Raw genomic sequence first — 25,902 nt, forward strand, 5'->3', positions numbered from 1 at the left:
TTTTACACAGACTAACACTCCACGCTTGTCACTGTGTACTGTGAAGTCAGGTGGCGCGGGTCTGCTCTGTTCTCAGTGGGGGGTCCTACAGATGCTGTATGTCTATTAATTACTGCCAGAGAGTCCAAAGTATGTATATGGAGTCTGATGGTGAAGAAGAGGAGGAGACAGAGGGAGGAAGCACAGGGCATATCAGTTTGAGACGAGAGGAGCCCTGCAGAGGGTGCACTGTCTGGGGCCAGATCAAAAGAAGTGTGAAAGGAGCGGAAGAAGGGGACAAAGAAAGTCTGCATGCTTGGTATTTGAGTCTCACATGTGTTGAATGAACGGATACAAAAAGTTGATGGAAAAAGGGTTTGTTGCCTGGTTACTTTCAAATGATTAGGATTCATTTAAATACTTAATGAATTCAATCTATGCCAGTGTTCTTACTAATGTGTCACCAGATATTATCTGTGATGGAGTGGTTTTTATGCATATGCTCATGGGACCTTGTGTGGGGCTCCATAGACTGAAGAGCAGTCATTTCTGTGCCTATGTGTGTTTATTATTTATTATATCCTGTGATCACTTTGCTCAATTATGTGTAACATCTCTAACCGTGTAACACTCAATTGCACACATCTGCATACATCAGCCAATCTGCTTATTAGAATTATGTCTTTTTTATTACACCAGTTTACATGGACACTGAAGGCAAGGTGGGTGAAATATCTTGCTCATGGACAGACTAACAGTATTCATTGGTCTGAGAAGGACACTACACACCCCACAATGGCAACATGTAGTTCTAGTGGTTTCCCATCCCACTACTAACCAGGCCTAACCCTGCTAAGCTTCAGATCAGGCATTGTCAAGGTGATATGACAATAGGCACAGCAAGATTCTTCTTTTTTCCCGCACCCATTTTGAAAATCCATCTTATATATCTACCACAGCACAAAAAAAAATAAAAAATCACAATTCATAATTCACAGTTCACATGTTACTAGATCAATTTCGATGTAAGATTTACAGTGAGGGCCAGAAGATTATTGCAGGAGAAGTGGAGGCATGCACGGTAACAAACAGGATTTCACAGTGCAACGCTCCAAATCTCACTCAACTCCAGATTAGATGTGTTCATTTGCACTGGAGATTTTCACAGAGAACATGGCCCATTGGTAAGGGCTACAGACTGCTCTCATTCAAACGCCAGTTCTGATTTAAGTGGTTATCATTAAGTGAAGAAAATGACCTTCAATTGGTGCTTTTGAAATGGATTGGTTATTGCAGTTCATGAGATCTGTATGGGTGGAATGGCAACATTGCCATTTTTGAGCCACTTAACATTAACAAAATCTATATTATTATTATTATTTTTATTATTTATTATTATTATTATTATATAACTGCAAGCGGCAATGATCGGCCCTTTCTTGCACTCGCAGTACTCGCAGCACATTGTACTTGTCATTGATCTCTTCAATTACTCACATATCCAGTGCACGTTTTTGGAGTTTACCAGGGTTAACGATCACAATTATGCCACTATCACGGCAATGAGCAATGCCAGTCTATACTATTGGATGCCATGAGTGGCACTGTTGAGTGGCTTTAAGTGTCTGATAAGGGGAGAGCATTTCGTGCTCTGTTTTTGTGGGCGCACTTGACATCGTGCACAATGGTTTTGGGGTGAACAATTATAATTAGGCATGGGCGATGCCACCATGCCATGTCAGCGAGCGCCAGTCGATGACATGAGTGCCACTGTGTTTGGAAAGGGGAGAGCGCTTCGCCATGAAGCGCACTCAGCGTGGTAGTGCTTTGCACTGCCACTGTTGAACAATTACAATTGGCCCTATGCTACCCATGGCACTCAGGTTAATAATAATAATAATAATTATTATTATTATTATTATTAACATTTATATTGACAAGGGCTGTATCTAACTATTATTTTAGTAACTGACTATAAAATGATTATTTCCTTGTACACAAAGACTGTAAAAAATGCATATTTACCATTCTATCCTGTACTCAAGTACTATAGCATTTGTAATTCTACTTAATGGAGACCAACTGACATATTTATTATATTTGTAGCATCTGTCAAAGTCCAAATGAGACCAGAATGAATGAATGGTGTGATAATAATACATTTATTCATAATCAAAATGTAAGAAGACTCAGTGGTCTTCTTGTGGATGCACACAGCAACACAAAGCATCTCTGACTCTACGTAGGACTCTATCAACCCTCTGAAAAAAAGACTGCTTCAGAGGTTTGGTGACTGGAGCAGCGTCTGTGGTCACATGGTTGTCTTCTAAGTCGAGGAGGACTATGAGGTCAGAGCTGTGTGAATACTCAACGGGCTTCAGCTCCAGTAAGTGAATCAGCAGAAGATGCTTGTCCACAAAGGGACCAGACGCCAGAGTCTCGGCCAGTAGATGATGATTTGATCCTCCGGTGGACAGGAAAAATTGTCCACTGTTACACCAGAGACAATCATTTGATCTAACTTTGACTACAAGTAGAAATTTGGGGTACCACTCAACGAATGTTGAGAAATATTACCAAAACAAACAATATAATATATAATATATAATCAGAAAGTCGGCCATATTGGATCAAATCCGGGAATGACAAATGCACACACCACAGTTTCCATTGCAAACACAACACAAAACCCATGTGAAATTAAAGATTTTCAATAACATTTTGAATATGACTTTGGGTGTAGCTGCAAACAAATATGATTCTATATGAATTATGAGTATATTGTCCAACTTATTTCCAGACACACATTACAGCACAGCATTTCAAGTAGTAGGAAGTTAATTAGATTGAAGCTCAATGAAATTTGTTTATTATGAATTAAGTCAATCTTCATGCTTCATTAAGGTAAATTAATGTGTAATAGCACTATAAAGTGGTACCTGATTTGCTACTGTAGCAAAACTTCTGACAAACCAAAAATTTATTCTTTTATACTTAAATGTAATTGGCCCCTCCTTGTAACATTTAGCAATGCTTCGCCTTACTAACAATGTGCCCTCTGGTTTCCTGGTCATTGTCCATATGGAATAACATTGCATTTAAATAATTTGGATGCTCTTGCTTTCTTGACCTTTCTCAAAGATCAACCATTAACTGTGCATCTTTGGCCTTTACTGTGACACTGCTCTCCATCTCTCTCACACACACGTTCACTGTAAATGAGGAACATACACCAACTAACCCTTTACTTTTTCTTATGGCTGTGTTTCTGCCACTCTGGAGCGCTCACCTCCTTTCCACGGTTCGACTCACGGCTGAAATTAAAATGAGCTATTAAAACCTGTCTTTTTATTTCTGTGACTTCTGGTCTTTTAAAATAGGCCCACCTGTCATGACCTCTCCGTCTGTCTGCTTTGCATTAGATGTTGCTTAGGAAGCCAGGACTTAGAGTAATATGTGGTATAAAAGAAATTTTCAAATATATAATGTGATCCATAACTATGTAATTATAGTTACCACAGCATAGCACATTCAAGAAGACTGCCTGTGTCATGAGGCCTGTCTTGAGGACAACAATATTTGGTCTCAAAAATGAAAAAGGTTAAAATATAAGTATCCTAAAATAATTTATTCTTTAATATTACAATTATACATTTTTTTATAACAAGGACTAAGCTATCAGTGTCTTTGGCAGAGCAATTTCCCTCTGAATACTGTAATGTGAATAATTATTATTATGAATTAAATATAACTTTTCCTTTCACATTCAAAATATCCAAGCACTTAATGGCCTTCACAACCAAGTCTGCATTGTGTTGATAATAAATAACTAGTAGTGAAGTGGTAAAAGAATGTAACAGAATTATATTTTTGGTGTGACCTTCTTTATTTACTTTGATGTAACTTAAAATAACTCCATCCTCTCCAAGCATAGTAGACACTTCAAACTGACCTGAACATTGGTATAACAATACCACCTACTAAGAATTTTCTTCTGTATTTTAACCAAGATTTGGAAGGAATACAGCTGTTAAATCCTGGTAAATGAAGATGGATGATTGGTGCCTACGAGTCACTTTGCATAAAATGCCCTCCTCAAGCTCATTGTGAGAGAATGAGGGGGAGAGAAGTGATGGAGGCCTGTGCAGAGGGAGCACATTGTAACAACACAGATTGATGACAAGTCAGGACTTCAGAGGGTTTTCAAGGGTTACATCTCTCCATATTTCTCCTTACACTACACATGTTTGAGAGAGACACTGTTCTCTGTATGCTGGTGTAAAATACAGAAATAATACCCTCGTACTATCCATCCATCCATTTTCTTACACTTATCCGAGGGTGGGTCAAGGGGGCAACAGTCTAAGCAGGGGATCCCAGACTTCCTTCATCCTGGCCACTTCCTCCAGCTCCTCCCCAGGGAGTTCCCAGGCCAGCCGAGAGACCCTGATACTATCAACATTAATCAACACTGTCGTTATAAAGTTTCATTCAAAGTGTCATTTTGAGTTTAAAATTACAAAAATTTATTGATATTGAAAGTTTGAAATTTTAATATTACTGGTTACACTACAATGTGATTTAGTGAATGATATTTCTCTGTGGGTAATAATTTAGCTGAAGGTAGTTCTCAATTCAAGATTTCAAATGAAAAATGTATTAATTGATTGATTGATTAATAATTTAAAACAATTTCAAATGGTACAGAATTTCTGAAGTGATTATTTTCAACGATTGTTCTATCAACACTACATTATACTTTTTAACAATGACAAAGTCTTCTCCATGTATTATCAAGTGAAGATTGGAGAGCTAGACTTAGTGTAGCTGTAACTTTATAATTTTTTGCTATTGGATTCTCAAACCAAAGCAATTCAAAGTGAATAGATGCATTTGCTAAAAGTTAAGTGTTGTCATTTTTACAATCAGAAGAGCCTTTCATCACAGATAGTCCTTAGACAAACATAATTAAGTTTGCTCTCATCGTTCTCATGTTGAAGCCATGAGGACCAGAGGGAACAAAATGTGCCGTTTCCCAAGAAGAACAAAATGTCTCCGCATTATCATGTTTTCACTCACAGGCAGGTGAGGGACAGGTGAGGGGACAGGTGAGGGGACAGGTGAGGGGACAGGTGAGGAGACAGGTGAGGGAGACAGGTGAGGGACAGGTGAGGGACAGGTGAGGAGACAGGTGAGGGACAGGTGAGGGGACAGGTGAGGGGACAGGTGAGGAGACAGGTGAGGAGACAGGTGAGGACAGGTGAGGACAGGTGAGGGGACAGGTGACAGGTGAGGGGACAGGTGAGGGAGGTGAGGAGACAGGTGAGACAGTGAGGAGACAGGTGAGGACAGGTGACGGGACAGGTGAGGGACAGGTGAGGGACAGGTGAGGAGACAGTGAGGACAGGTGAGGAGACAGGTGAGGGGACAGGTGAGGAGACAGGTGAGGAGACAGGTGAGGAGACAGGTGAGGGACAGGTGAGGAGACAGGTGAGGAGACAGGTGGGAGACAGGTGGGGGACAGGTGAGGGGACAGGGGCAGGTGAGAGGACATTGAATTATCATGCATTATTAATTACAACAAATAAATACCTTTTTTCATGTAATTTAATAATTTAATTAAATTAGTTTTGTTTTTAATAAAAGACATTTTAATTAAAGGTTATAATGGTGATTGCTGACCAACTCATTTAATGGTTCATTGTGTGCACAAAAAATATACTTGATAAATTCAACCAATTAACCAAAATGTAATTAATAATCTCTTTCAGTTATGAATCAAACGGTGCTTTGCACAAACTAATGAACTGTAATAAATAATTCATGTAACAGGTAATATAATTATATACACTAAAAGACCAGCTAAGAATTGCAAGGTGACTATCAAGTAGTTCGAAGTACTGCACAACCACAACCATAGTTTCCTTTACCTTGGGACCAATCTAGAGTCTGTATGTATATGGCAGTGCATGTATTGTGTAGTGTGAGTTGGCCAGGAGCCAGGTGGTGTCTCGGGATGGGGCTGTGTGGTGCTAAAGGTGATGCAGCAGGACTCTGTGTAGAGTCACTCTCAGCAGGAACAACACAAGAACCACAGGGAAGTGTCAGTGCACAGAGAGAGACATTCAAAACAGTGAGCTCAGGGACCACAGTGCTAATGCTGCTGCTACACAGCCAACTGGGGGTGGGATATTTACCACTTGAACGTTAAGAGGGCACACTTCAGAGAGTTCCAGCTGAATTAACACGTATGCAAACAATATGGCTAATGCTAAACTGTAGGCCAGAGACATGTAAATGTAATATATAGCAAATGTAACTGTTTATGTAATGGTTATACATCATTGTTTATCTCATATGAGAACAGGGAGTCCCTCAGCCATCTCCCAGTAATTAGGAATTGCCATTACAAGCATGATTCCAACAGGTTCAAACAGAAATGATGGATACCAGTTACCTGGAGCGCACTGTAACACATCAGTGAATGCTTCTAATTGATAAAGAAGTCCTCCTCTGTGATCAGGGCTGATCAGGACTCTGTGGTGTCTGTAACGGAGAGGAGGACATTGGTCAAGATGATCTCTGTCCTGGAGAACAGCAGTCACCCTCTGCATGAGCTGGAGCTCCTTCAGTGACAGACTGCGCTCACTCACCTGCTCCACAGACACAGGCTCAGGAAGTCCTTTTTACCTGGAGCTTTATAATGTGCCCATGTAATAGGAGGGGGTAATCAGGCTAGAAATCATTTACTGATTGTGTTGTATTTGTCTTTATCAGTGCACTACCCTAAATCATGTTTTTTGTATTTTCTATTTTTAATGTCTATTTTAAATCTCGGTAATTTAATTATACTAATATCATCCTTGTTGTGTAGCTATTGTCTATTTGCTGCATCTGCATTGTATGTATTTATATGATGAGAATCCAGTCAGGGGTCATATGACTGCCATACATTGAAATTCACCAGAACTGTACCATTTGTATATCCAAAAGAAAAAAGAAAAAGAAAACCATATCTGAAGATGGAATTAAAAAAAATAAATTAAATAAATTAAAAAAATAAAAAATAAAAAAAACAACTTGATTAAGATCATTGTTGTAATTTTCTTTTAAAGTGACTTATTTTTCTAATACTGATGGTCACTCTGTAAATGTCTAAAGGCCTACTTTAGCATGTTGAACTAATAGTTGCAGTGATTTTAAGCTATATGTGCAGCCCCCAACCTTGGACTAATTCAAAACCCTATTTGCAATTAAAGTATGTGGTGGACTCTAGCTGTGGGATTGAACTTGTTAAGCCCATATTAAAGGCATGGGTGGCAGTAACACACATGTACAGTAGAGACACACTCGCACACAGTTAATTACACCGTCTCTAACTGTTCAGTCTTTATCACCACCACTTTGGCTTAGGTTGGTCCAGTCACATCCTTTCAGCTTACACAGCAACTTGGAGACTTTACTTTTACCAACACATACACACACAGATATACACCTATATACATCCACATATGCTGCAAGATATTTGCAACAATGTTTGGATAGGGCCCTAGAAAAAGTCAATGTGGCTATAATAGGTTTTAGATGTTTTGTGTGAAATCTACAGAGAAATTTTAAAACTAGCCATAAATAATTAAAGAATAAAATAAATTATAAATACAATAAAATAAAAGGATTGTGTCATCACCTCCCAGACATGTGTGGCACATCTGACCACAAGAGTAAAGTTAATGATATTACACATAAAAATAGCTTTCAATATACATTTCCTGAAGATAAACAACAGAGATTTTTACTCAGTCTATTCATTATTATTGTTGAGAAAAAAGTTAGATAATCAGTTCCTTAAGTCCTGTGAGAAAGAAAGTCCTATAGAAAACTTAGAATAGAAGTTTCATTAGAGGAGAGTTATAGAGAAGTGAGCAGCTTCTACAGGTGTGGACATGTGTCAGATCTGTGCTCATTACGTTCACAGCAGAGACTTGGCACTTTATCGCACTAACACATGCACTCTTACATAATCTGGGAATGTACACAACACCACACGTTTGTTTCCTGCTTTGCTTCTGTATCTAAGTGCATTTTATAAGCTTGGAATGAATAAAAGATGGAAAACAAAGCAAATTAAAATGGTTTCTCAAGCATATAAAACACATCAACATCATTTTGCATTATCTTGTCTGCTGATTTTGAATTTAATTGCTAGGCCCAGTCACATTAACATTTTCCCAGACAATACTTAGGTAGAACGCATTAGATAAACTTCTGTTTAATTATATTATAAAGACATTATCTGTTTCAATTCCCACAACATTATCACAGTATCACAATAAACAATAACTCCAGTAAATATAGAAATGTGTACAGAGGACCCAATATCGCAGTCCATAAGTACAAGGTAACAGCATGCAAACTTAACTACCATCATAATAAATCTTAAAGAAGGCATGTCAAACTCATTTTGGTCTGGGGGCCGTATCCAACCTACTTTGATCCCAAAGGGACTCAGAATCAGATCAGATCAGAAAATTCATGGCATATATATGCCCCAAAAATAGCAATAAGTTCAAATATTTGTGCAGAGAAACGCAAATCTATTACAGAAATCTTTTTTTTTAAATTCATTAACTCTTTCTTTTACAAAATATTATAATATCATGAACAACCTGAAACTTTAAATGCAATTTCAACACAATATTTTAACATTAACTTGTACGTAAATAGGAATAAGTCAATTTTTCTTGGAAAATCCTGCACTCGACATCCACTTTTCTCATTTTTGACATTTTACTGATGAGGGTGTCATGGTCAAAACGATCGTCCTTTAAGAGCTTTTAGTAGAAAGAAGGTCAAGTCCATATTAAAGTCCATATTACACTATTTTTTTATCTAAGTTCTAATGTTGCTTCCTTACCAAAAACATACCTGGAGTAGTGTTTTGTTTAATTCACATACAATCCCTGCATATTTCTCTCAAGTCTGAGTTCTTCTCTCCAACAGGAAACACTCTGTTCCACCTTGTGATGTCATGTGCTAATGCGGGAAGTGCTGTGTTTTTAAACTCCATACACCTTCACTAGAATCATTTGGATAATTTCAGCCCTAGAATTTAAATTCTCTATTAAACAAAAGATAATTTAACAGCTATGCCAACTTGATAAAGGGTTACTCACACATATGTGAATGAAAGAAAACACAACTCTGGGTATGTTTTTGATGAGTAACAAATGTATAACATGGCTAAAAGGTCACGAGAGTCCATTTGGTGTAATATAGGATGTTTAATATGTTAAAACATGTCACTTAAATAAAGTTTGAACATTAAAAAACAAAAACATATCGCCCGTCAACACTATGAACCATCTGATAAATGAATCGTAACAACTAACAGATGGCTCTCATTGTGGCACTTTCACTATGATTTGTATCAGTACTAATGAAAGATTTTCTTTGGGGTGAAGTGGGAGCCATGTCAAAAAGACCCAAGTGAGGTGAAAAGTTGCTGATTCAAATCTTCACTGAAAACTACACTTGCACCATGTCAGAATACTCTAGCAGAACTATTACAAGTAGATTTTGTTGTAGAAAGAAGTTCAAGTAAAGTGTGTTTCTTAAAACCTTTGAATTAAAACCTCAAAGGACTCGTGTTCACTTTAGAGACCCAGAATAAGCTGAACCCCAATGGGAACAGGACACTTTTACTATTTTACACTTCAGAAAATGAACATGAATATTTCAGCACTAAAAATGTCTCTATCTTGCAACAAGTTCACAATTACAAAATGATAAATTGGACTCTAGCGGCCAAGAAATAGATTTAAATTCAAACCTCAGTGAGAAAAACATATATCATGTACACAAGGGAGCAACAGTATTCATGGACTGTGCACCACGTTCTTAGTATCTCTCTGTATGAGCGGTCCACGCTTGTGAACCTATGGCTTCCTGTTAGCACAGTCTATATTAGCCCCACCTCCTCGTACCTGCAGACTGCTCATCATGATAATCTTATACAGTATAAGATAACTACGCTCACAGAGACTTAAAGAGGTAACATCCCACTGCACACCCGCTTCACTGGAGGTGACATGTGAGATACATTATATCAATTGTATCGAGGACGTCCAAATTATGGCCCGGAGGCCAAATGCCACCCTCAGAGAATTTGTTGGCCATGAGGGATCTTGCAGTACTTTTTACTGCAAATTCAAGTAATTCTATTACTGCAACCTCATTAACATCTCAATGCACCGTGGTAGACCAAAATTTTGTGTTCCAGGACTTTTTAAAGGTGTTGTGGCTCTGTCATATTTATGTAAAATGCTTCTAACTCAAAAGGCTCTCTGTACTGCCCACCTGCCTGCAGCGAGATGATGTGTGGTTTTCAACTCACTGCCAGCAATTTGAAAAGCTTATGAAGTCAATAAATATGTCAGAGCACTTTGTCAGTGCATCTTGCATTTTTAGCTGTTTAAAAAACTAAATCTAACTAATGATCTTCCTTGACATTATTTTCTGTTTGTGAAGCTAGTTTATGATCCAGACAGCACAGCTTTTCTAGAATTTACCAGCCTGTTAATGCCTCAGGCATTCACATGTTTCAGATTGTTTACTGAATTGGAATTCATCCAGTTCAGGTGAACAGCACTTTTAATAATTCTGTATAAAGCACAAGGTTGTATGAAACCCACAGTTGGCAGGAACAATATGTGAAGGAAAACATTGATCTCCAAAGTACTTCCCATTGTTATTTTTTCACCAGCTCCAGTCTAATGTTGGTGTTTTCATGTGCACAGATGTGGGCTCCTAACTGACCACATATACCAAACCTTGTCTACTTGAGTAGTGTCTTACAAGAAATTATTATAAAACACTTAATAAACAATTAAGATGCCAATGCCTTCATTAAAATTCATACAAAATTCATACAATCTAGTTTGGGATTAGGTTAGGAATGAATTACAGTTGATCCATTATTCTTGTTGAACAGTATAACAGTTGTTCACGCTTGTAGACCCCAACATTTTCTCTCAAAAAACAAAAATAAAATATGATCGAGTTGAAAAGTAAAGTTTGTCCCATATATAGTTACCATAGCAACTTCAGTGTCTGCATCTGTGCAAATGCACTTTGAAAAAATATTCCATAAGAAAATGACAAGTGAAGTGTGTGAACCTGACCAATACTGTGGGCTACTGATTAACTCAACTGTTAGCTGCTAATGCATTTATACAGGTCCTGTAATTGTGTTCATTACATATGAATAGGTAACATAAGTGAGTATGATTTTGAAGCAAGTACGTACTTCTGAGGTTTAATAATAGAACATGAAGGAGTTAGCAGTCAAATGTAAAGGAGAGACACAGGCTGGTCAGTGAATGAGTTTAATTGAGCAGAATCAGGAATCAAGTTGTGCCTTACGATTTTTTTCTCTCTGAACATTTGAAGATTAATGGTATTTGGGCAGCCATATTTTACTGGAAATAAAGCAAATTCCCCCCGAACAAGCTACCATTAATGACAAATATGAGGCAGTTGTTTAAGATATCCCCCTCTACCAAAACAACTACACATTCATTAGCCTTAACAAAGCAGACTTAATTCACAATTAACAAATAATTTATGAACAGTTCAGGCTTAATAACTACTTAAGGGATTAGGGTAAGGCATTAGCTAATTTAGTTACTGAGCCTGAATAATACTTCATTAAGTATTTCTTCATTATGAATTAAATGTCCCGTATTATGCCATTTTCTGATGTGTTATGTTGTTTCCTCATTAAAAACTGACCTGGAGTTGTGTTTTGTTTTATTCACACATCTTTAACACACAAACACTTCCAACTTGTGATGTTATAATATAGAAAGTGCTCCAATGTGTTTTTAAACAAACTCTGTACGGTTTCACTAGAATGATTTCTGATCATTTTTAACCTGGAATTGCCAATCTTTATTAAGTAAAAGGTAAATGGTAGCTGTTAACATAGCATAGAACAGAAGATTTTGAGCTTTGGAAACTCAGACATGTGTGAATAGAAACAAAACACAGCTCCAGGTATGTTTTTGAGGAGGTAACAACATTCTAACATGGCTTAAGAGTCAATTTCACTTAATGTAGGACTTTAAGTATTAGTTCATGCTTTACTGATGCTAATTAAAGTGTAGATAAAATCTATATAAAACTTGTCATTTGGACTGTATCAGTGGTGTGTGAAATAAATTAAGAACCTAGCTTATAAAATACCAGGAAAAGAGCTCTAGTTTGTCATAGATAGGATTTATTTACACTTTGTATTTACAATTTCAAAATCTTCTCTGTACATGTTTTAAATTCAAGGACCTCCTGTCACCCACACTCAAGCACAAACCCAGACTTATTTCAATCCTAGCCACATTTTTCAAGTTTGTAGAAAAAAAAAGAAAAAAAGATGGGGTACAGTGGCTGAAAATGTTACTGCAGGTTAACCTCCCGGAGATGTTGCTTGTGTTTTTGTTGCAGTTTCAAAGCACAGGAGCAAAGCACAGAAGTAAGCTCCAGCCAAAACGCTTTCAGGTCTTCACTGCCACGGAGACGGACGACAGCGCAGAGATGGGGTTCTCGCTCATAAATGCTCTGTGTTTGTTTATTAAAGCACATCTTGCGTAAAAATATATTTTTTTAAAATACAAAAATGGGTCGCCATTTTAATTTTGGAACTGATGTCACACTGTAGCAACACTAGAGAAACGTTTAGAAATCAGGAGTTGCATGCCACTGCCAAGCACAATAACATTTTCACCACTAACACCCATTTTGGATATTGCAAAAAATGATTTCGTTTTAGGCCTGTTTGAAACCCCATTTGGCTGTCTGGATAGATGTCTTTGCTAGGCATACACACATTGACAGCTAATACAGAAGTTGTCAGCCTGCAGCGGTAATTGTCTCTCTACCTAGGCATGTCTGCTTACTCTTTGAGACACTGTAATAATAATGTGTTCAATAAGGCAACTCAACTTTGGGAGACAGTGGTTTTCTGATTTTCTTTCCTTCATAGGTACAAATACAGACCTTATGTTTTACCTATGAAATAACTTCTCATGTCTGTTTCCATGCAACTCCACAGTCTCACCAACCTCTCGGGTCACAGAAGTTTCCCAGTCATTTTTCCCACAGACATTTTGATGGAAAAAACAAAACTAAACAAAAAAATGCAAATAAAATAAAAATAATGTTAAGATTTTTAAAGCTTGCTGAGGACTAATAGCCTGACTCATCAGCCAGTTTCACTTCGTACAAACCGTCTGACCTCGCAGCCTTAGATTTTGTTCGACGGTAGGTGGGTACTTTTTATTATTTAACCAATCGCTGCTATTTGGTCGTGACGTATGTAATGGGCCGCTAACAGGGCTAACTGGTATATTAAGCTTTTCCCAAATCCTGTAGGAAGAAGGGCAATAACGTCTTTCCCCTTGATAAAATTCACCAAACATTCTCTTTATCCCAGCTTTAAATCCTCAATCTCTGGAATCGTTGCCAACACTGAATATATGACTCTTCGCTGATTGGCTGTTGCCTGAACTTGCACTTCCGTGGTTTTTGTGAGCCATCCTGATTCCTGATCTAATCGTTGGAGAGAAATGAAATCGAGCAGAGGCACTAGGTCGCGCCAGCCTGGCTAGAGGACTAATTACATTTTGCCAAATTTTAAGTTTTGCATTTTTTGGACTAAAAATGTTTTTAAACTCTTAATATTTGAAGTTTTGGAAAGGTCTGTGGAGAAAATGAATGGGAAATACTGTATATAAGCTTCAAGGTGGGTGGGACTATTGAGTTCCATATGGTTTCATACAGAGTAGACACCAAAGCACAATAGTTTTTGGCAGAGAAAAACACATACCCTGTTTTCTACCCACGCTCATGACACTTTCGGACACTCAATTCATCATCATTATTTGGTTAATATTTAAATTGAAAGATTTTTCTAGACACTTGCTCACAATGAAAACAACTCAGTTCTGTTCTTTGTTCTTGATAACAGTAGTTCAAAGGGCTGAGTAGAACATTTGTGCTGTGTTTTCCAAGTTAAATGTGCAAAAAAAAACTACCACCTCTCTTCTACATAAAACTCTAGAGTCACTGTTGTCAGGTTGATTTAAGGTCACACTAAATCAGCGTGTCTTATGTCTCCAAAGTCAGGCACAACTCAATAGGCTTGTCACATAAAGAACGTAAAATAAAAGTGAACACATATCTTTAAAACGCTGATAAAAAGAAAGTACAAAAGAGAAGGCATTCATTGAGCACAGTTTCGTCTTGTTGGAGTGTATGGGGAAACACGGAGCTTGTAAACTTAAATAAAATGTTATTAGTCAGATGCCAAGAGACTCTAAATGTTAGTAGTTTATCATAATTTATCAGAAGTCTGCGCAAACATTTTCTTAAGGATTGAAGAGTGGATAATGTCTACCTGAAAACCAAAAATGACCATAAAAGCTCCCATATTATGCTTTATTCTATTTTTCTATCATTTGGAGCTTTCGCAATTGTATTTCATCCAACCTGAAATACTTGGAGAAAAGTAAAATTGTGAAGAAGTTCAAATTAGGTAAAGAGAGGAGATGGTGACACTTAAGTTTGTAACTAGCAGAGATGTTTTTAGTGAAGGCACAGGGCAGTTTGGTAATGAGAATGAGTTTGATTAGAATGAGAAGCACTTGGACGGGAAGAGACTGTTGAAATATCACATTTTCATATCTTGAGAACATGGCCTCAGCAGGATTACTGAAACATGCACACGACTCCTTGGTAAATTTGGACAGAAATGACATTTTTCAGCATAATATGGGACTTTGAAGGTTTTAGGGGTGAGGAGGGTGAGTTGGTAATATTAAGGGCTTTCGTTCCATGAGGGGCAACTGGTAACCTCCAAGCAATTGATTTAATTATAATTGCTAGGACATTTGTTTACTTTGTAGTCATAGATTTGTGTATCAAATTTGTTTTGCCATGGTAGTGCCAAATTTGTCTAATATAAGCAGATTACAAATTTGTGGTAAAAATGGCTGCTTTTGAAGATAGCAAAATTTAATTATGTCAGCTGGACAACAAGAAGCCATTACGCCACTAATCCAGGCCTAAAACTAAGCTATGGCTCATACCTGGAACACAATTTTCCCCCAGTGGAACAAAAGAGCATATATGTATATATAGTAACTGATTTCTTGTTTTTTATGTTGTTGTTTTTTTGCAGTCTTATGACTCATATAAGCTAGATGTTACATTATATATTATAACTGCTTTTCAGACCAATTATTTTATTTTAAGAAACAAGTATTAGGAGAAAGCAAATCAGTATAATTAAGTACTTGAAGAGGATGTGAGCCTCTCGCATGAGTCATACTAAATCAACGGTTGGGCCGTCTTGTGGTACAGTGTCTTAATTAAAGCATGTGGCTACCAATTACACCAGCCACTTGAACTTAATCAAACAATACCTCATTTACCAAATTCATCAAATCTATTATTATTTTTTTTATCCACATGTTGATTGTGTAAAATATATGATAATATTGGATAAATAAGATGGTAATAGCAAAGCAGCTCAAAATGATAATTTGAATTTCCTGTGAATGCAATTGAACAGACAGAAAACCAATCAACATCAGTTTAAAAATACAATCTGATAGTTTGCCTAAATGAAGGCACAGGCAAGTAGTGATTGGGTGTTATCTTACAAAAGACTACATTATTACTGACTGGACCTGGCTTTACATTTGAACATCTAAACGTTAACTGTAAAACATAGCAAAAAAAAAAGTCCCTGACTTGACGTTGCATCTTAGACATCCTGATCACGTTTGTTCACGAAGCAAAAAAAACATGTTAAGTTAAATAAAAACAGAAAAAAATTAGCACAATATTGGCGTTCCCTCCGGTGGTCACCAGGAGAGCTCAGATATGTAAACCATCTGGAGCTTTGCCCTTTTGCCTTCGTGCTTTGTCTTTCTGAACTGAAAAAAGGTCAGATTTTTGCCTCCGGAGGGAAAGGGGAAAACAATGTATTACCATGGAAGGAGCATTTTCTCAGAGCGTGACAGCATCCCCGGGCGATGTCATGCTGCAGTCCTGCATTAGGCCTAAGGTTGTACCAAAGAGGTGCTAGCTTACGCATCTCCCACATTAAGTTCAAGTCTATACGCCAAAGCTGATTGGAGCTATAATTTAAAAAGATGCTAAACTTGTCCTTCGCAGTCATTGGTTGATTCAAATCTCAAAGGCCCATCGCAGAAAGGATGTTGACGATGAAGAAGCGGTCCTTCCAGTATTCAACATACGGGGAGTAAAACAGGAGGAAGTCTGAGGAGATGGGTGCAAACGACCTATCATCTCTTGTAGTGGTTGGGGGCATCTGCAAAGGCAAATTTCAACCTGTAGGCTTCGGCCAATAGGACGCTGACCTCCTCGTTGCCCCAGTGCATTGTGGGAAGGTTCTGCAGAAGGATCATGAGTCCCTGTGAAAAGAAAACAGAGTGAGAGCACAGCCAGGGACACTACGTTTATTTTATTGTCTGTTTTTTTGAGAAATTTAAATGTCAAAAATAGTCAATTGTAAAATCAGATAAAATGAAGCGTGGCCATTAAAACCCAATCAGTGTTGCTAAAAATAAGCTGAGGCTGATTTTCGATTGAAGTACAAATTGTTAGTTTATCAAAATACATTTTTCGTATTTGCATTTTAATATATTTAACAGTGAAATAGAAAATTGTTTAATTTCATAGCAACTACTATACATATTTAAGAATAACTCATACGCAAACTAATGGATGCTTTTTTTTTGTTGATTTATTGACGTGGTTGTTGGAGGGACAGAAACATCTAATTTGCATATTATTTTTGTGACATTTCAAAGACTAGCCACAAACTTTTTCATGAAAAGGACTTGCTGAGAAAAGGTAAGAAACAGTGAAATAAACAAACATCTCAGAGACTAAAATGTCGATTGTAAAAGCCACAATAAATCAGCAGATGTTGAGGAGAGGAGACAGGAGTGGGTGAAAGCAGACGGTGGTTTATTATACTCTAAAGAATAATGTCAAAGAAAACGGCCCAACATGCTCATTTTAAATATAGCTTAAGGATAAAATCAAGCTTTTATGCAAATGTTTTCATTACAGTTAATTACCAAGATACCTCTGCTGCATTTGTGTAATAAAAAAGACATTTATCATTGGAGGAGATGACAGGGCATCAGTCACTGGAGAAAATGATCTGAATTTTTATTTCACCTTTCAGGTATAAAAACAACATAATTACACTGAACAATGTCAGGCATATACGAGAGATATAAAAACAATCTATTTAAAAGTATGCTTTGGTGAAATACCTTTTCTCTATTAGGCTAAGAGAAAAACTTGACTATACGTCTATGAAAAGTAAGTTTAAGATAGCACTTCAGAAAGGAAGTACAGTACAGAAATCTGCGAGATGACTGCACGACGGTGCCTGGCTACCTCCGGTCACTAATAGTGTTAGCAAAAGATCACGCAGGATACAGCGAGTTGTGGGTGGATAATCACTGGCAATGATGTTAAAGACTATATAAATGAAGTGAATACTACAGTACACTGAACGGCATTTCAGTGTTTATACAGGCTGAAGGAGGTTTGTCTCTATACTAATGCTAGTAACAATTTCAGCATAAATATTAAATTAAATTATAAAAACTGTATAGACCAAGTAAGAGGAGAGACATTGGCACAGACGACACAGACCCACTACGACATGTCCTTCAGACGGAAAAAGGGGTAAGCAGGCTCCAGGTGTGTGTGGCCGATAGCATTGCATTGACAGACAGGTTTATGAACCAATCTCATTCTTTGATTATTACATTTATGGACCAAATCAACAATTGAGCCACGTGCACACCTAAGTGAGTTCTACCGTGTCACTCCTCAACCTCAAAAAGACTGAATCAAAGTCTGAACCATGGTCCTAACAAATGACAATCTCATCTACAGCATCTGAAGAAGGCATATTGTTCTTTTTGGGGGTATTTAGAAATAAACCATATGAACAAATTGATATTTTACATTTAGTTAATAGTAATATTAATCTAAAATAAAACAACAACAAAAATTATTGATAGAAAATGGTTGAAAGACTTCCTGTTCAAAACTGTGAAAGTGATTTTCTGCTGCTGCCCTGACATCCTCAGTGGCATTTCACCATAGCAGGCAGTGGATTTTTCATTTAGGTGTACTGTGTTTTTATTTTATATACAAGACTTTTGAACATCTGTGTTTGACCGAGAGTTTGAATTTCTCAAGTAAGTACATAGCTGTAGAAGGAGATGGGTAAAAACACATTTTCTGAGTACTCGAGCCTTGAATACAAGTCAATACAGGATGAGTCAAACATGTAAGAACCATTATCACCATTATGATTAAACGCTCATTAAAATTGATTTGGCATAATATGTCCTCTTTAAAAAGAAACCTGAAATGAAAAAGCTTTTTCAAAATTCTCTTTTTTTGTAACTTTACCATTACGTTAAATGCTTTGTTCCCTGGCAGCTCTTCAAGTGGATTGTTGCTTGAAGATTTAGTCTTGAGGGGGCAGCTATAGTAAAAGTCATTTTCTAATGGAAATGAAAGTTCTGGTCCACCAGTACTTCTTTATGCCAAACCAAAGAAAGGCCATTTGGTTGGACAAGGTCTGTTAGTCATTCAAACCAGAATATTTTTGAATTTGGTTGAACAGCCGGTACGATACAAAGAGCTTCCCAGCAGGTTGACAACTGTTCACCACAACGTCATGCATCACTACATACTTTTGCACCTTTATTTCATAACTACTGCAAAAGTCAAAGTACACAGAACATTAAGTGAAAGTATTTACTACAGCTAAGGTAGTGTGTGTGTTGTTTCCCTCCCACACATTAAACAGAAGGTGTTTGCGCCATTAATTTTTCCTTCCTGGTCCGTTTTAATGAGTCAGTGAAACGACCCCGGTGACTTTTCAACAAAATGCATTTGTATTCCACGAGAGGGTGAAAAAGTACAAGTTTTCTTCGAACTAATTAGGCTCAAAGCTGCCATGCGGGCAGGCTATACAATAAAAAAGACTAACTGTGCTTCCACTTAGCTATTAGAAAGTAAACATAGCATTGACACTCACCACATTTTGAAACGACTGCCTAGCAATGGCCCAAGGCTAAAAGATGATCATTTATTAAACATTTAATAGACATCTTGAGGTTTCTTTAATCTGTCCATGTTAAACACTTAAGTATCCTTGCCCACAGGCACAACAAGACAATTGTTAAGACTAAACTAATTATTTAGAAATTAATGCTTGCAGTGTCAAAATTACAACATGGCTACCTGAGATTATTTTGCTAGTTTGTATATATTTTTTACTGCATATACTGTATGTAGTGACCTCCATTATGTACAATACAACTGTGAAACAGCAAAAAGTAAATGATAATTTTTTTTTACTGAAAAGATGCTATGACTGCTTTTTGAGAGCAAACTGTTAAATAAAACTCAGCAAGAATCTACAAATGAACCGCAGGTCAAGTCCATATTTGAGTAATACTGTAGAAAGTGGATTTAGATGTGAAAATTGGAGCAATTTGTAAAAATTTTAAATATAAAAAAAAGTCTGCAGAATTTTTGCCATGGCTTGAGGCAAAAAAAAGATAACATTTGTTGCACCACTCCTTGAGATATTTTCCCCCAAATTTAGCCTGCTCATGTGAACGGCCCAGGAGGATTGTGTAAAAGTATGACGTTTACAAAACCTGCTGATTCATGCTTAGCAAATTTTAAACCAATATCGCTGACATCTGGTTGTAGCGCACAGGCCTAAATATGTATAAAAATATTTACAAGTACTATACTACTCTACATCTATATCATGATAAGGCCCATTGCCTTCTGTACAGGTCTGTGCTTCAGAGCATTGACTTTATTGCAGATTTACTATTGGAGATGCACAATTGAACAGATCACGACCTTGACTTTGAAAGGCTGACCTCAGTTGCTTTTAGCATCAGGCCCTGAGAACTGTGTGAGGTGGGCGCGAGCATCTGTATTCCACAGGCTTTTTCCTCATTGGTATTCAACAGAGTTCCCCTCTCAACTCTCCCCTTTCATTGCTCAGCCGCTGCTATTCACAAAAATTTCAAATTCAGCAGCGTACAAAGAACAGTGGGGTTATGTTTGTCTCATCACGTGAAAACAATCTCAAACCTGATGATAGAATTACTTAGAAAAGCATTTGAACTGTAGGTGTCCTGTGGAGCATCTGCTGCAGGCATTAGGCCGAATACAAATCAACCATAGCTAACTGTGTTTGAAAAAGAACAAAGAGAAGAGGGGAGGGATATAATGGTCAAAACAAATGATTCGATTTGTACAGGGCAGAGGTGTGTAAGTGTCTAGGGAACAGCTTAACAGCATCAGCACTTATTTAAATATATATGTAAATATGTGTTTGTGGAGAGTAGTGTGGCTGGTCTAGGCAGCCTGAGGCGATACAAGACTCCACTGTACTCCCTGCCCCAGGCCTTCACAAAGAAAGGAATCCCATTGGAATAAACTAGCGGCAAATCTTGGAAGCTCCAACACTACAATAGACCTTTGTACAATTTGAAAGGTATTTTGAAACATTTTGGAAACAGAAGTTGTGCTACAATGAAAAAAATCCAAGAAAAATCCAATATTTTGTAGAAAGTATTCTGTTATTGAAGAGTGTAGAGGGGAACTTTTCCAAGTAACCTAACTAAAAGGTCTCAATTGGTGTGTAAGAAAAACACATTTAACATATAGCCTTCCTCTATGTTACATCAATTATATATTCTAACAGCTGGGCACTTTCCCTCCATTGAAGTCAACTTGACACACAACAAATTTAGTTTGGACTCAGTAATCTGGGAGGTGGTAACACAATGGCACTTTGGCCGACCAAAGCAAATTGAAGTGGGCTGAGAAGAGGTGGTCTCAGCCGGTGAATGGGACAGACTAACTGTTTCTTATATGTTGGAGTTCTTTGTTTTTCTTTGCTTAAGTAGGCTCTCTAAACCAATTCAATACAAAAGTTCCTTTGATTTTTCTGTCAACAAAAACATCCCAGAGGGGCATTTATGTTATACCAGCTATACTATGAAAACTTAATTTATATTTTTATATTATTAAAATCTTTTAGTGAATGACTCCAATAAATGATACACAAGCAACAAAAATGCCAAGATCTTAAGACCAACCACAGAGATTTTTAATTATCACCTCAAGCAAGACACAAAATAAAACTAAACCAAATGAACCTTAATGATTAAGGCATGGTATGATGATTTATATTCAGATCTCTCTATAGACTCACATATAATATAATATAATATAATATAAACTCTAATTTCCTATGAAGTACAAATTGATGTACAAAATCACAAGTGGAGACTCAGACTTTGAAATATAAGATAAAAGACATTTGAGAAAAAAAAAAAAAAAAAGCAGAATTTAAGTATCAAGCATTAAAGGGCCAATATTGCGCTATTTTCATTGTTGTCATTTCATTATTTGTTGTTGATATGTTTATAAGGTAAGATAATATATATATTTTATATATATATGTGTGTGTGTGTGCGTGTGTATTATAGCATGGCAGAAACCTCACAATTTTGCATAATATAGGGCATTTAAATATTAAATGATGCATGCACTCAGAATTATTATTTTAAAAAGGCATATGAAAATGGCAGGGGGCGCCTGTGCTGTACCTATACTATTTACAATGCTTGAAACAAAGACTATCCATTTCAATTATGCCACAAAGTCAAACTTAATATACTCTGCTATATGCAATAAACTGGTGCTTTATTTTGTTAGGTAATTTACATTGCGTCTAGTTCAAAACACACTTGATCACTTATATAAGACTGCACCAAACAAAGCATGTTTACTTAGCCCTCCCATGGGTCTGTGTACAGATTTCCTCCAAGATGAAAGGGAAAATTATATTGAAATCATCCAGTGCAACAGCAGCATGCCAATATGAACTGCTACATCTTGTCTCTCAGAAAATTACATTGCAGATTGTCTAAGCCTTAAGATGACACCCAACAGCCTCTAAATGACTAAGTGGGGGAGAAGAAAACAAAACATGTGGTTCTTTATAAATCGACAATGGGAAGAAATTACTATGCGACGGGAGATGGAGCAACCACGGTCTAATCAAGCTCTGCAGTTGAGTGGTACAGCTGTTGGCCACCACACAAGCCAAAAAGCCCACCGCTACATTGAGTGAGGGCTTTCATTAAGGGCATATTTCTGCGCAGTAACCATCTGTTGGCTATCACTTGTGTTGGGCTAATGACTTTAATATGGTTTAATTGCATACATCTCGCCGTCAGGGGGGAATGCGGCGCGCTCCACTCCACACAGGTGGCACCACTCCAAAAAGAGAGGCCCCAGTACTAGCGATGAGAAGAAGATATTCACCAGTGAGACCAGAAGAAGTTAAACTGTTAAAGTCTCATCTCTTCACAGCACGAGTTATTGTTAAGATAATGTAGTCACCCGTTTTTGTTATTTCTATGATGAAAATGAAAATGGTATGACAATAAAATGGACTGCACCTTCAGAGTGTAGGAAGCAAAACAAAAAACAAGGTAACAGTTCTGATTTAATTCTGAGTTATTCCTGTAAACTTAATTTCATCAAAATAAAAAACAAATATTTTAAGTAAAACATTGTAACTTTCCGGAGGTGGCGTGTAACCCACAATCCATGAAAGTAAAAAGTTAAAACACAATTTTAGAACTTTGTCCATGAAACGTTTTAGCTAGAACTTTACATAGTGGTAGTTTAATATTAAGATTACATTTTTACCTTATTTTCCTGGTTCAATTTCAGTAAAGTTCATACTTTTACTTCCTGGTTGTACATGAGTAGCAAACAATGCATCAGTGATTGATTGCAAATGTGACATACCTAGAGGTAACTCCATAACTGAGCAACCATACTGAGACAAAAGTTCATCTAATGTACAAAAAACTTTTTATTTGACAAATAAAAAAAAACAAAAAAAACAAAAACAAAATAAATTAAATACTGTATTTTCCGCACCATAGGGAGCACTCATAAGCTTCCAACCCCATCAAAAAAATGACTTCGCGCCCCGCAATCCAGAGCGCCCTATACACGAATCCACTCGGGTGTCCCAGCACGACTTCAGTAAACTACAACAGTTTACTTATTTGTAAACAAGTAGGTGTGTTAGTTTGAGTTAGTTAGCTCCTCCCTACAGATATCGGGAAGTGTCCACCAGCATTCTGACCAGAACTGAAGAAGCAGCTTGGATGAGCTGCGAAACGTCTTCAACCAAACGTAACTTTTGTCCAGTCAACAAACTGAATTTTCTCCTCGTCATTGATTCTACCTGGATGACTGAGGGATTCTTCATACATTTGTAAAATTTACCAAAAAATAGTCTTGGCGATATACTGATACAGCAGTCCCCAATATTGATACTGTATCATTACATTAAACTATACGATATATCGCTATTCCGATAATTTGGCACACCCCTAGTTCTATCTCCCTGTAGCTCATGAGCGGTTTACCAATAGGAGTTGAAAAGTTGAGGTCATGCATCTGTGTTAAGCATTAGAAAATCACAAAATGTCAATATAACAATCTAAATCTGTCCCAACAGAATTGGAGATTGTACAATGTTTTAAGCAACACTTTTTAATTTGATCATTTTGTGGAGCGGGAATAAAACTGCTGGCAGCACTATACAACTTTTGTTAATGAAATGTTACGTACAGTATGCAATGTAATCCTATGTATAATAACACAATCAGAGTTGCCCCTGTTAATACCTATAGGATTGCCTGGATTTGCATTGAGTTGGAGCTATTCTTGTAGTGCATCTTATCTCCTGAGGTCAAAGTGAAAAAGACACTACTGCAAATTGAAAGTGGAGCTAGTGAGGTGTGCACACTTGAACTTACTCAGCCATGAATATCCATTTGGCCTGCAATGCTAACAAACGCATTGATTCACCATTACTGTACACGCTACATTATACCACAAGGCAATTAGCTCCCATCTCCTACACTTGGCAAGGTTTAAACTGGTTAATGGCTATTGATACTGAGAGGGAGGCAGATTGTCAATAGACTCAGTGCAATGGGGTCTTTTTAAGAAACCGAAAAGAAAAGCACAAGGCATGGAGACCCAGTGTCAAGTGAAATTTACTCTGTATACTGTTAACCAGCCGGCGGACCCAAATCGATACACATTTCAAAGATGGCCGATGTGTTTTCTTCTGAATGGAAATAGCTAGGTCCTAAATGACACTCCAGGTACCATTATTCCTACCTGCCTACTGTTGGTGAACATAATTATCCACCCCGTGATGAAGCACCATATACAACTGCGAAGCTTTCTATAAGAACTAGAATTATAGTCTTCTAATAAATTGAACTTTTGGAAAAGCTCCACCAAGTTGTCCAAATAACATGAATTGGACAACTAAAAACCAAGTGGAGGTGAAAAAGAGATCAGAGGCTCTCCTGTATACAAAAGTTAAAAATCCTTTATTAATACGAGGATTATTACATACACAATATTTTGTACACAGCAGTGTTTCAGATCGCATTATTATCCCCACCACTCACACATTTATAAAGCGTGTCAATTATTGGCCTAATCCTTGAAAAGCACCTGTGCTTTACATTTTGAATTTCACACCTTTCACCTTTTTGCTTTTTTACCATTTAACTTTCTATTAGTTGTTTATTATAGCCTATTATGGGTTTTCACTTGAGTAAGACATTGTATTTTTTTTTATTTCTTCCACCTGTTCCTTTTTTATTGATACTTTTAGAGAATGCTATACAATTTACAGTTTTAAAACTTTTTTCTGGTAATCAAAGTATAAGTAATCAAACAATCAAAGTAAATTAAAAGACCGGTAGGCCATGTCTGAAACACTACTGCAGTGTCAAACTCAAATTCACACAGGGCCAAAATTAAAAACTGGGATTAAGTTGTGGGCCAAACTAAATATTTATTGAAAAAAAATCAGCAACATGCATGTTTTCTGTTCTTTTCAGATATGTAATGTTAAACCTTGTCTTATTAAAATAAATGTTTAATAATAATTTTGCTTCAACACTGAATCCAGAATAATCTTAATATAAAATAATAACAACATTTTAAATAAATAATGTCTCTATCTATCTGTAGCCAGCGGGCCAGCTCTAATACACATTTGATATGATCTCGCAGGGCAACTATGGCCCCCACGCCTAAGTCTGACATGTCTGCACTATTGGTTGGTAAGATTGTTTTTAAAGTATCATTAGTGTACACTAGTCACTTCATGTAAAGAATAAAAAAATACAAAACAAAAGAAAAGAAAAAAAAAAACCTGAAATAAAACAAGATCTCGAAGAAGAGACTGATACAAATACATGCATAATATTATATTCCGTATATATTCCACTTTTCACATATGAGCCCTTCTGCGCATTATGAAACTGCTTATACAGAGGAGATGAATATTACTTATGAGAGGTGACGACTTAAAGAGAAATCTTCCTTCAGCTATTAATACAGTTAAGTGTTATCTGTGGAATAGCTCTTAAACCTACAGGAGCATGCATAAATGCTCACACTCCAACAGAGATAAACCGTGCAATCACAGCCAGTCCGCCTGTGAAGAAAATGTATGGCGAGAATGACGCAGTGTTAAGTGAAGTGTATATAAAACTATAAGGTGAGACTTGTTTTATCCCTGTCACCTAGACTATGATAAAAGAGTACAGAACAGTGCCTTATATTCATTGAAACATTTCTGGTATCACTTAATAATAAGCTTGAACACAGCATGAACTAAAGAGCACAGAAACTTAACTTTTAAAGAAC

The 25,902-nt window shown here is 37.0% G+C and overlaps 1 protein-coding gene across 3 annotated transcripts in view; it reads right to left on the minus strand.

Moving 5' to 3' along the window:
* Window positions 1–12,234: 12,234 nt before the first annotated feature.
* Window positions 12,235–25,902, minus strand: part of tbc1d22a (TBC1 domain family, member 22a) — a 137,325-nt gene continuing 123,657 nt past the window's right edge. For all 3 annotated transcript variants that reach the window (XM_020926539.2, XM_020926541.2, XM_020926540.2), the window contains one exon: window positions 12,235–16,472. In XM_020926539.2, the coding sequence (XP_020782198.1) occupies window positions 16,344–16,472 (129 nt within the window). In that variant the 3' untranslated portion in view covers window positions 12,235–16,343. The remainder of the gene's footprint in view (window positions 16,473–25,902) is intronic.

Source organism: Boleophthalmus pectinirostris, unplaced genomic scaffold (assembly GCF_026225935.1).
Source record: "Boleophthalmus pectinirostris isolate CB_2022bp ecotype Guang Dong unplaced genomic scaffold, ASM2622593v1 HiC_scaffold_18, whole genome shotgun sequence".
NCBI classification, from domain to species: Eukaryota; Metazoa; Chordata; class Actinopteri; order Gobiiformes; family Gobiidae; genus Boleophthalmus; species Boleophthalmus pectinirostris.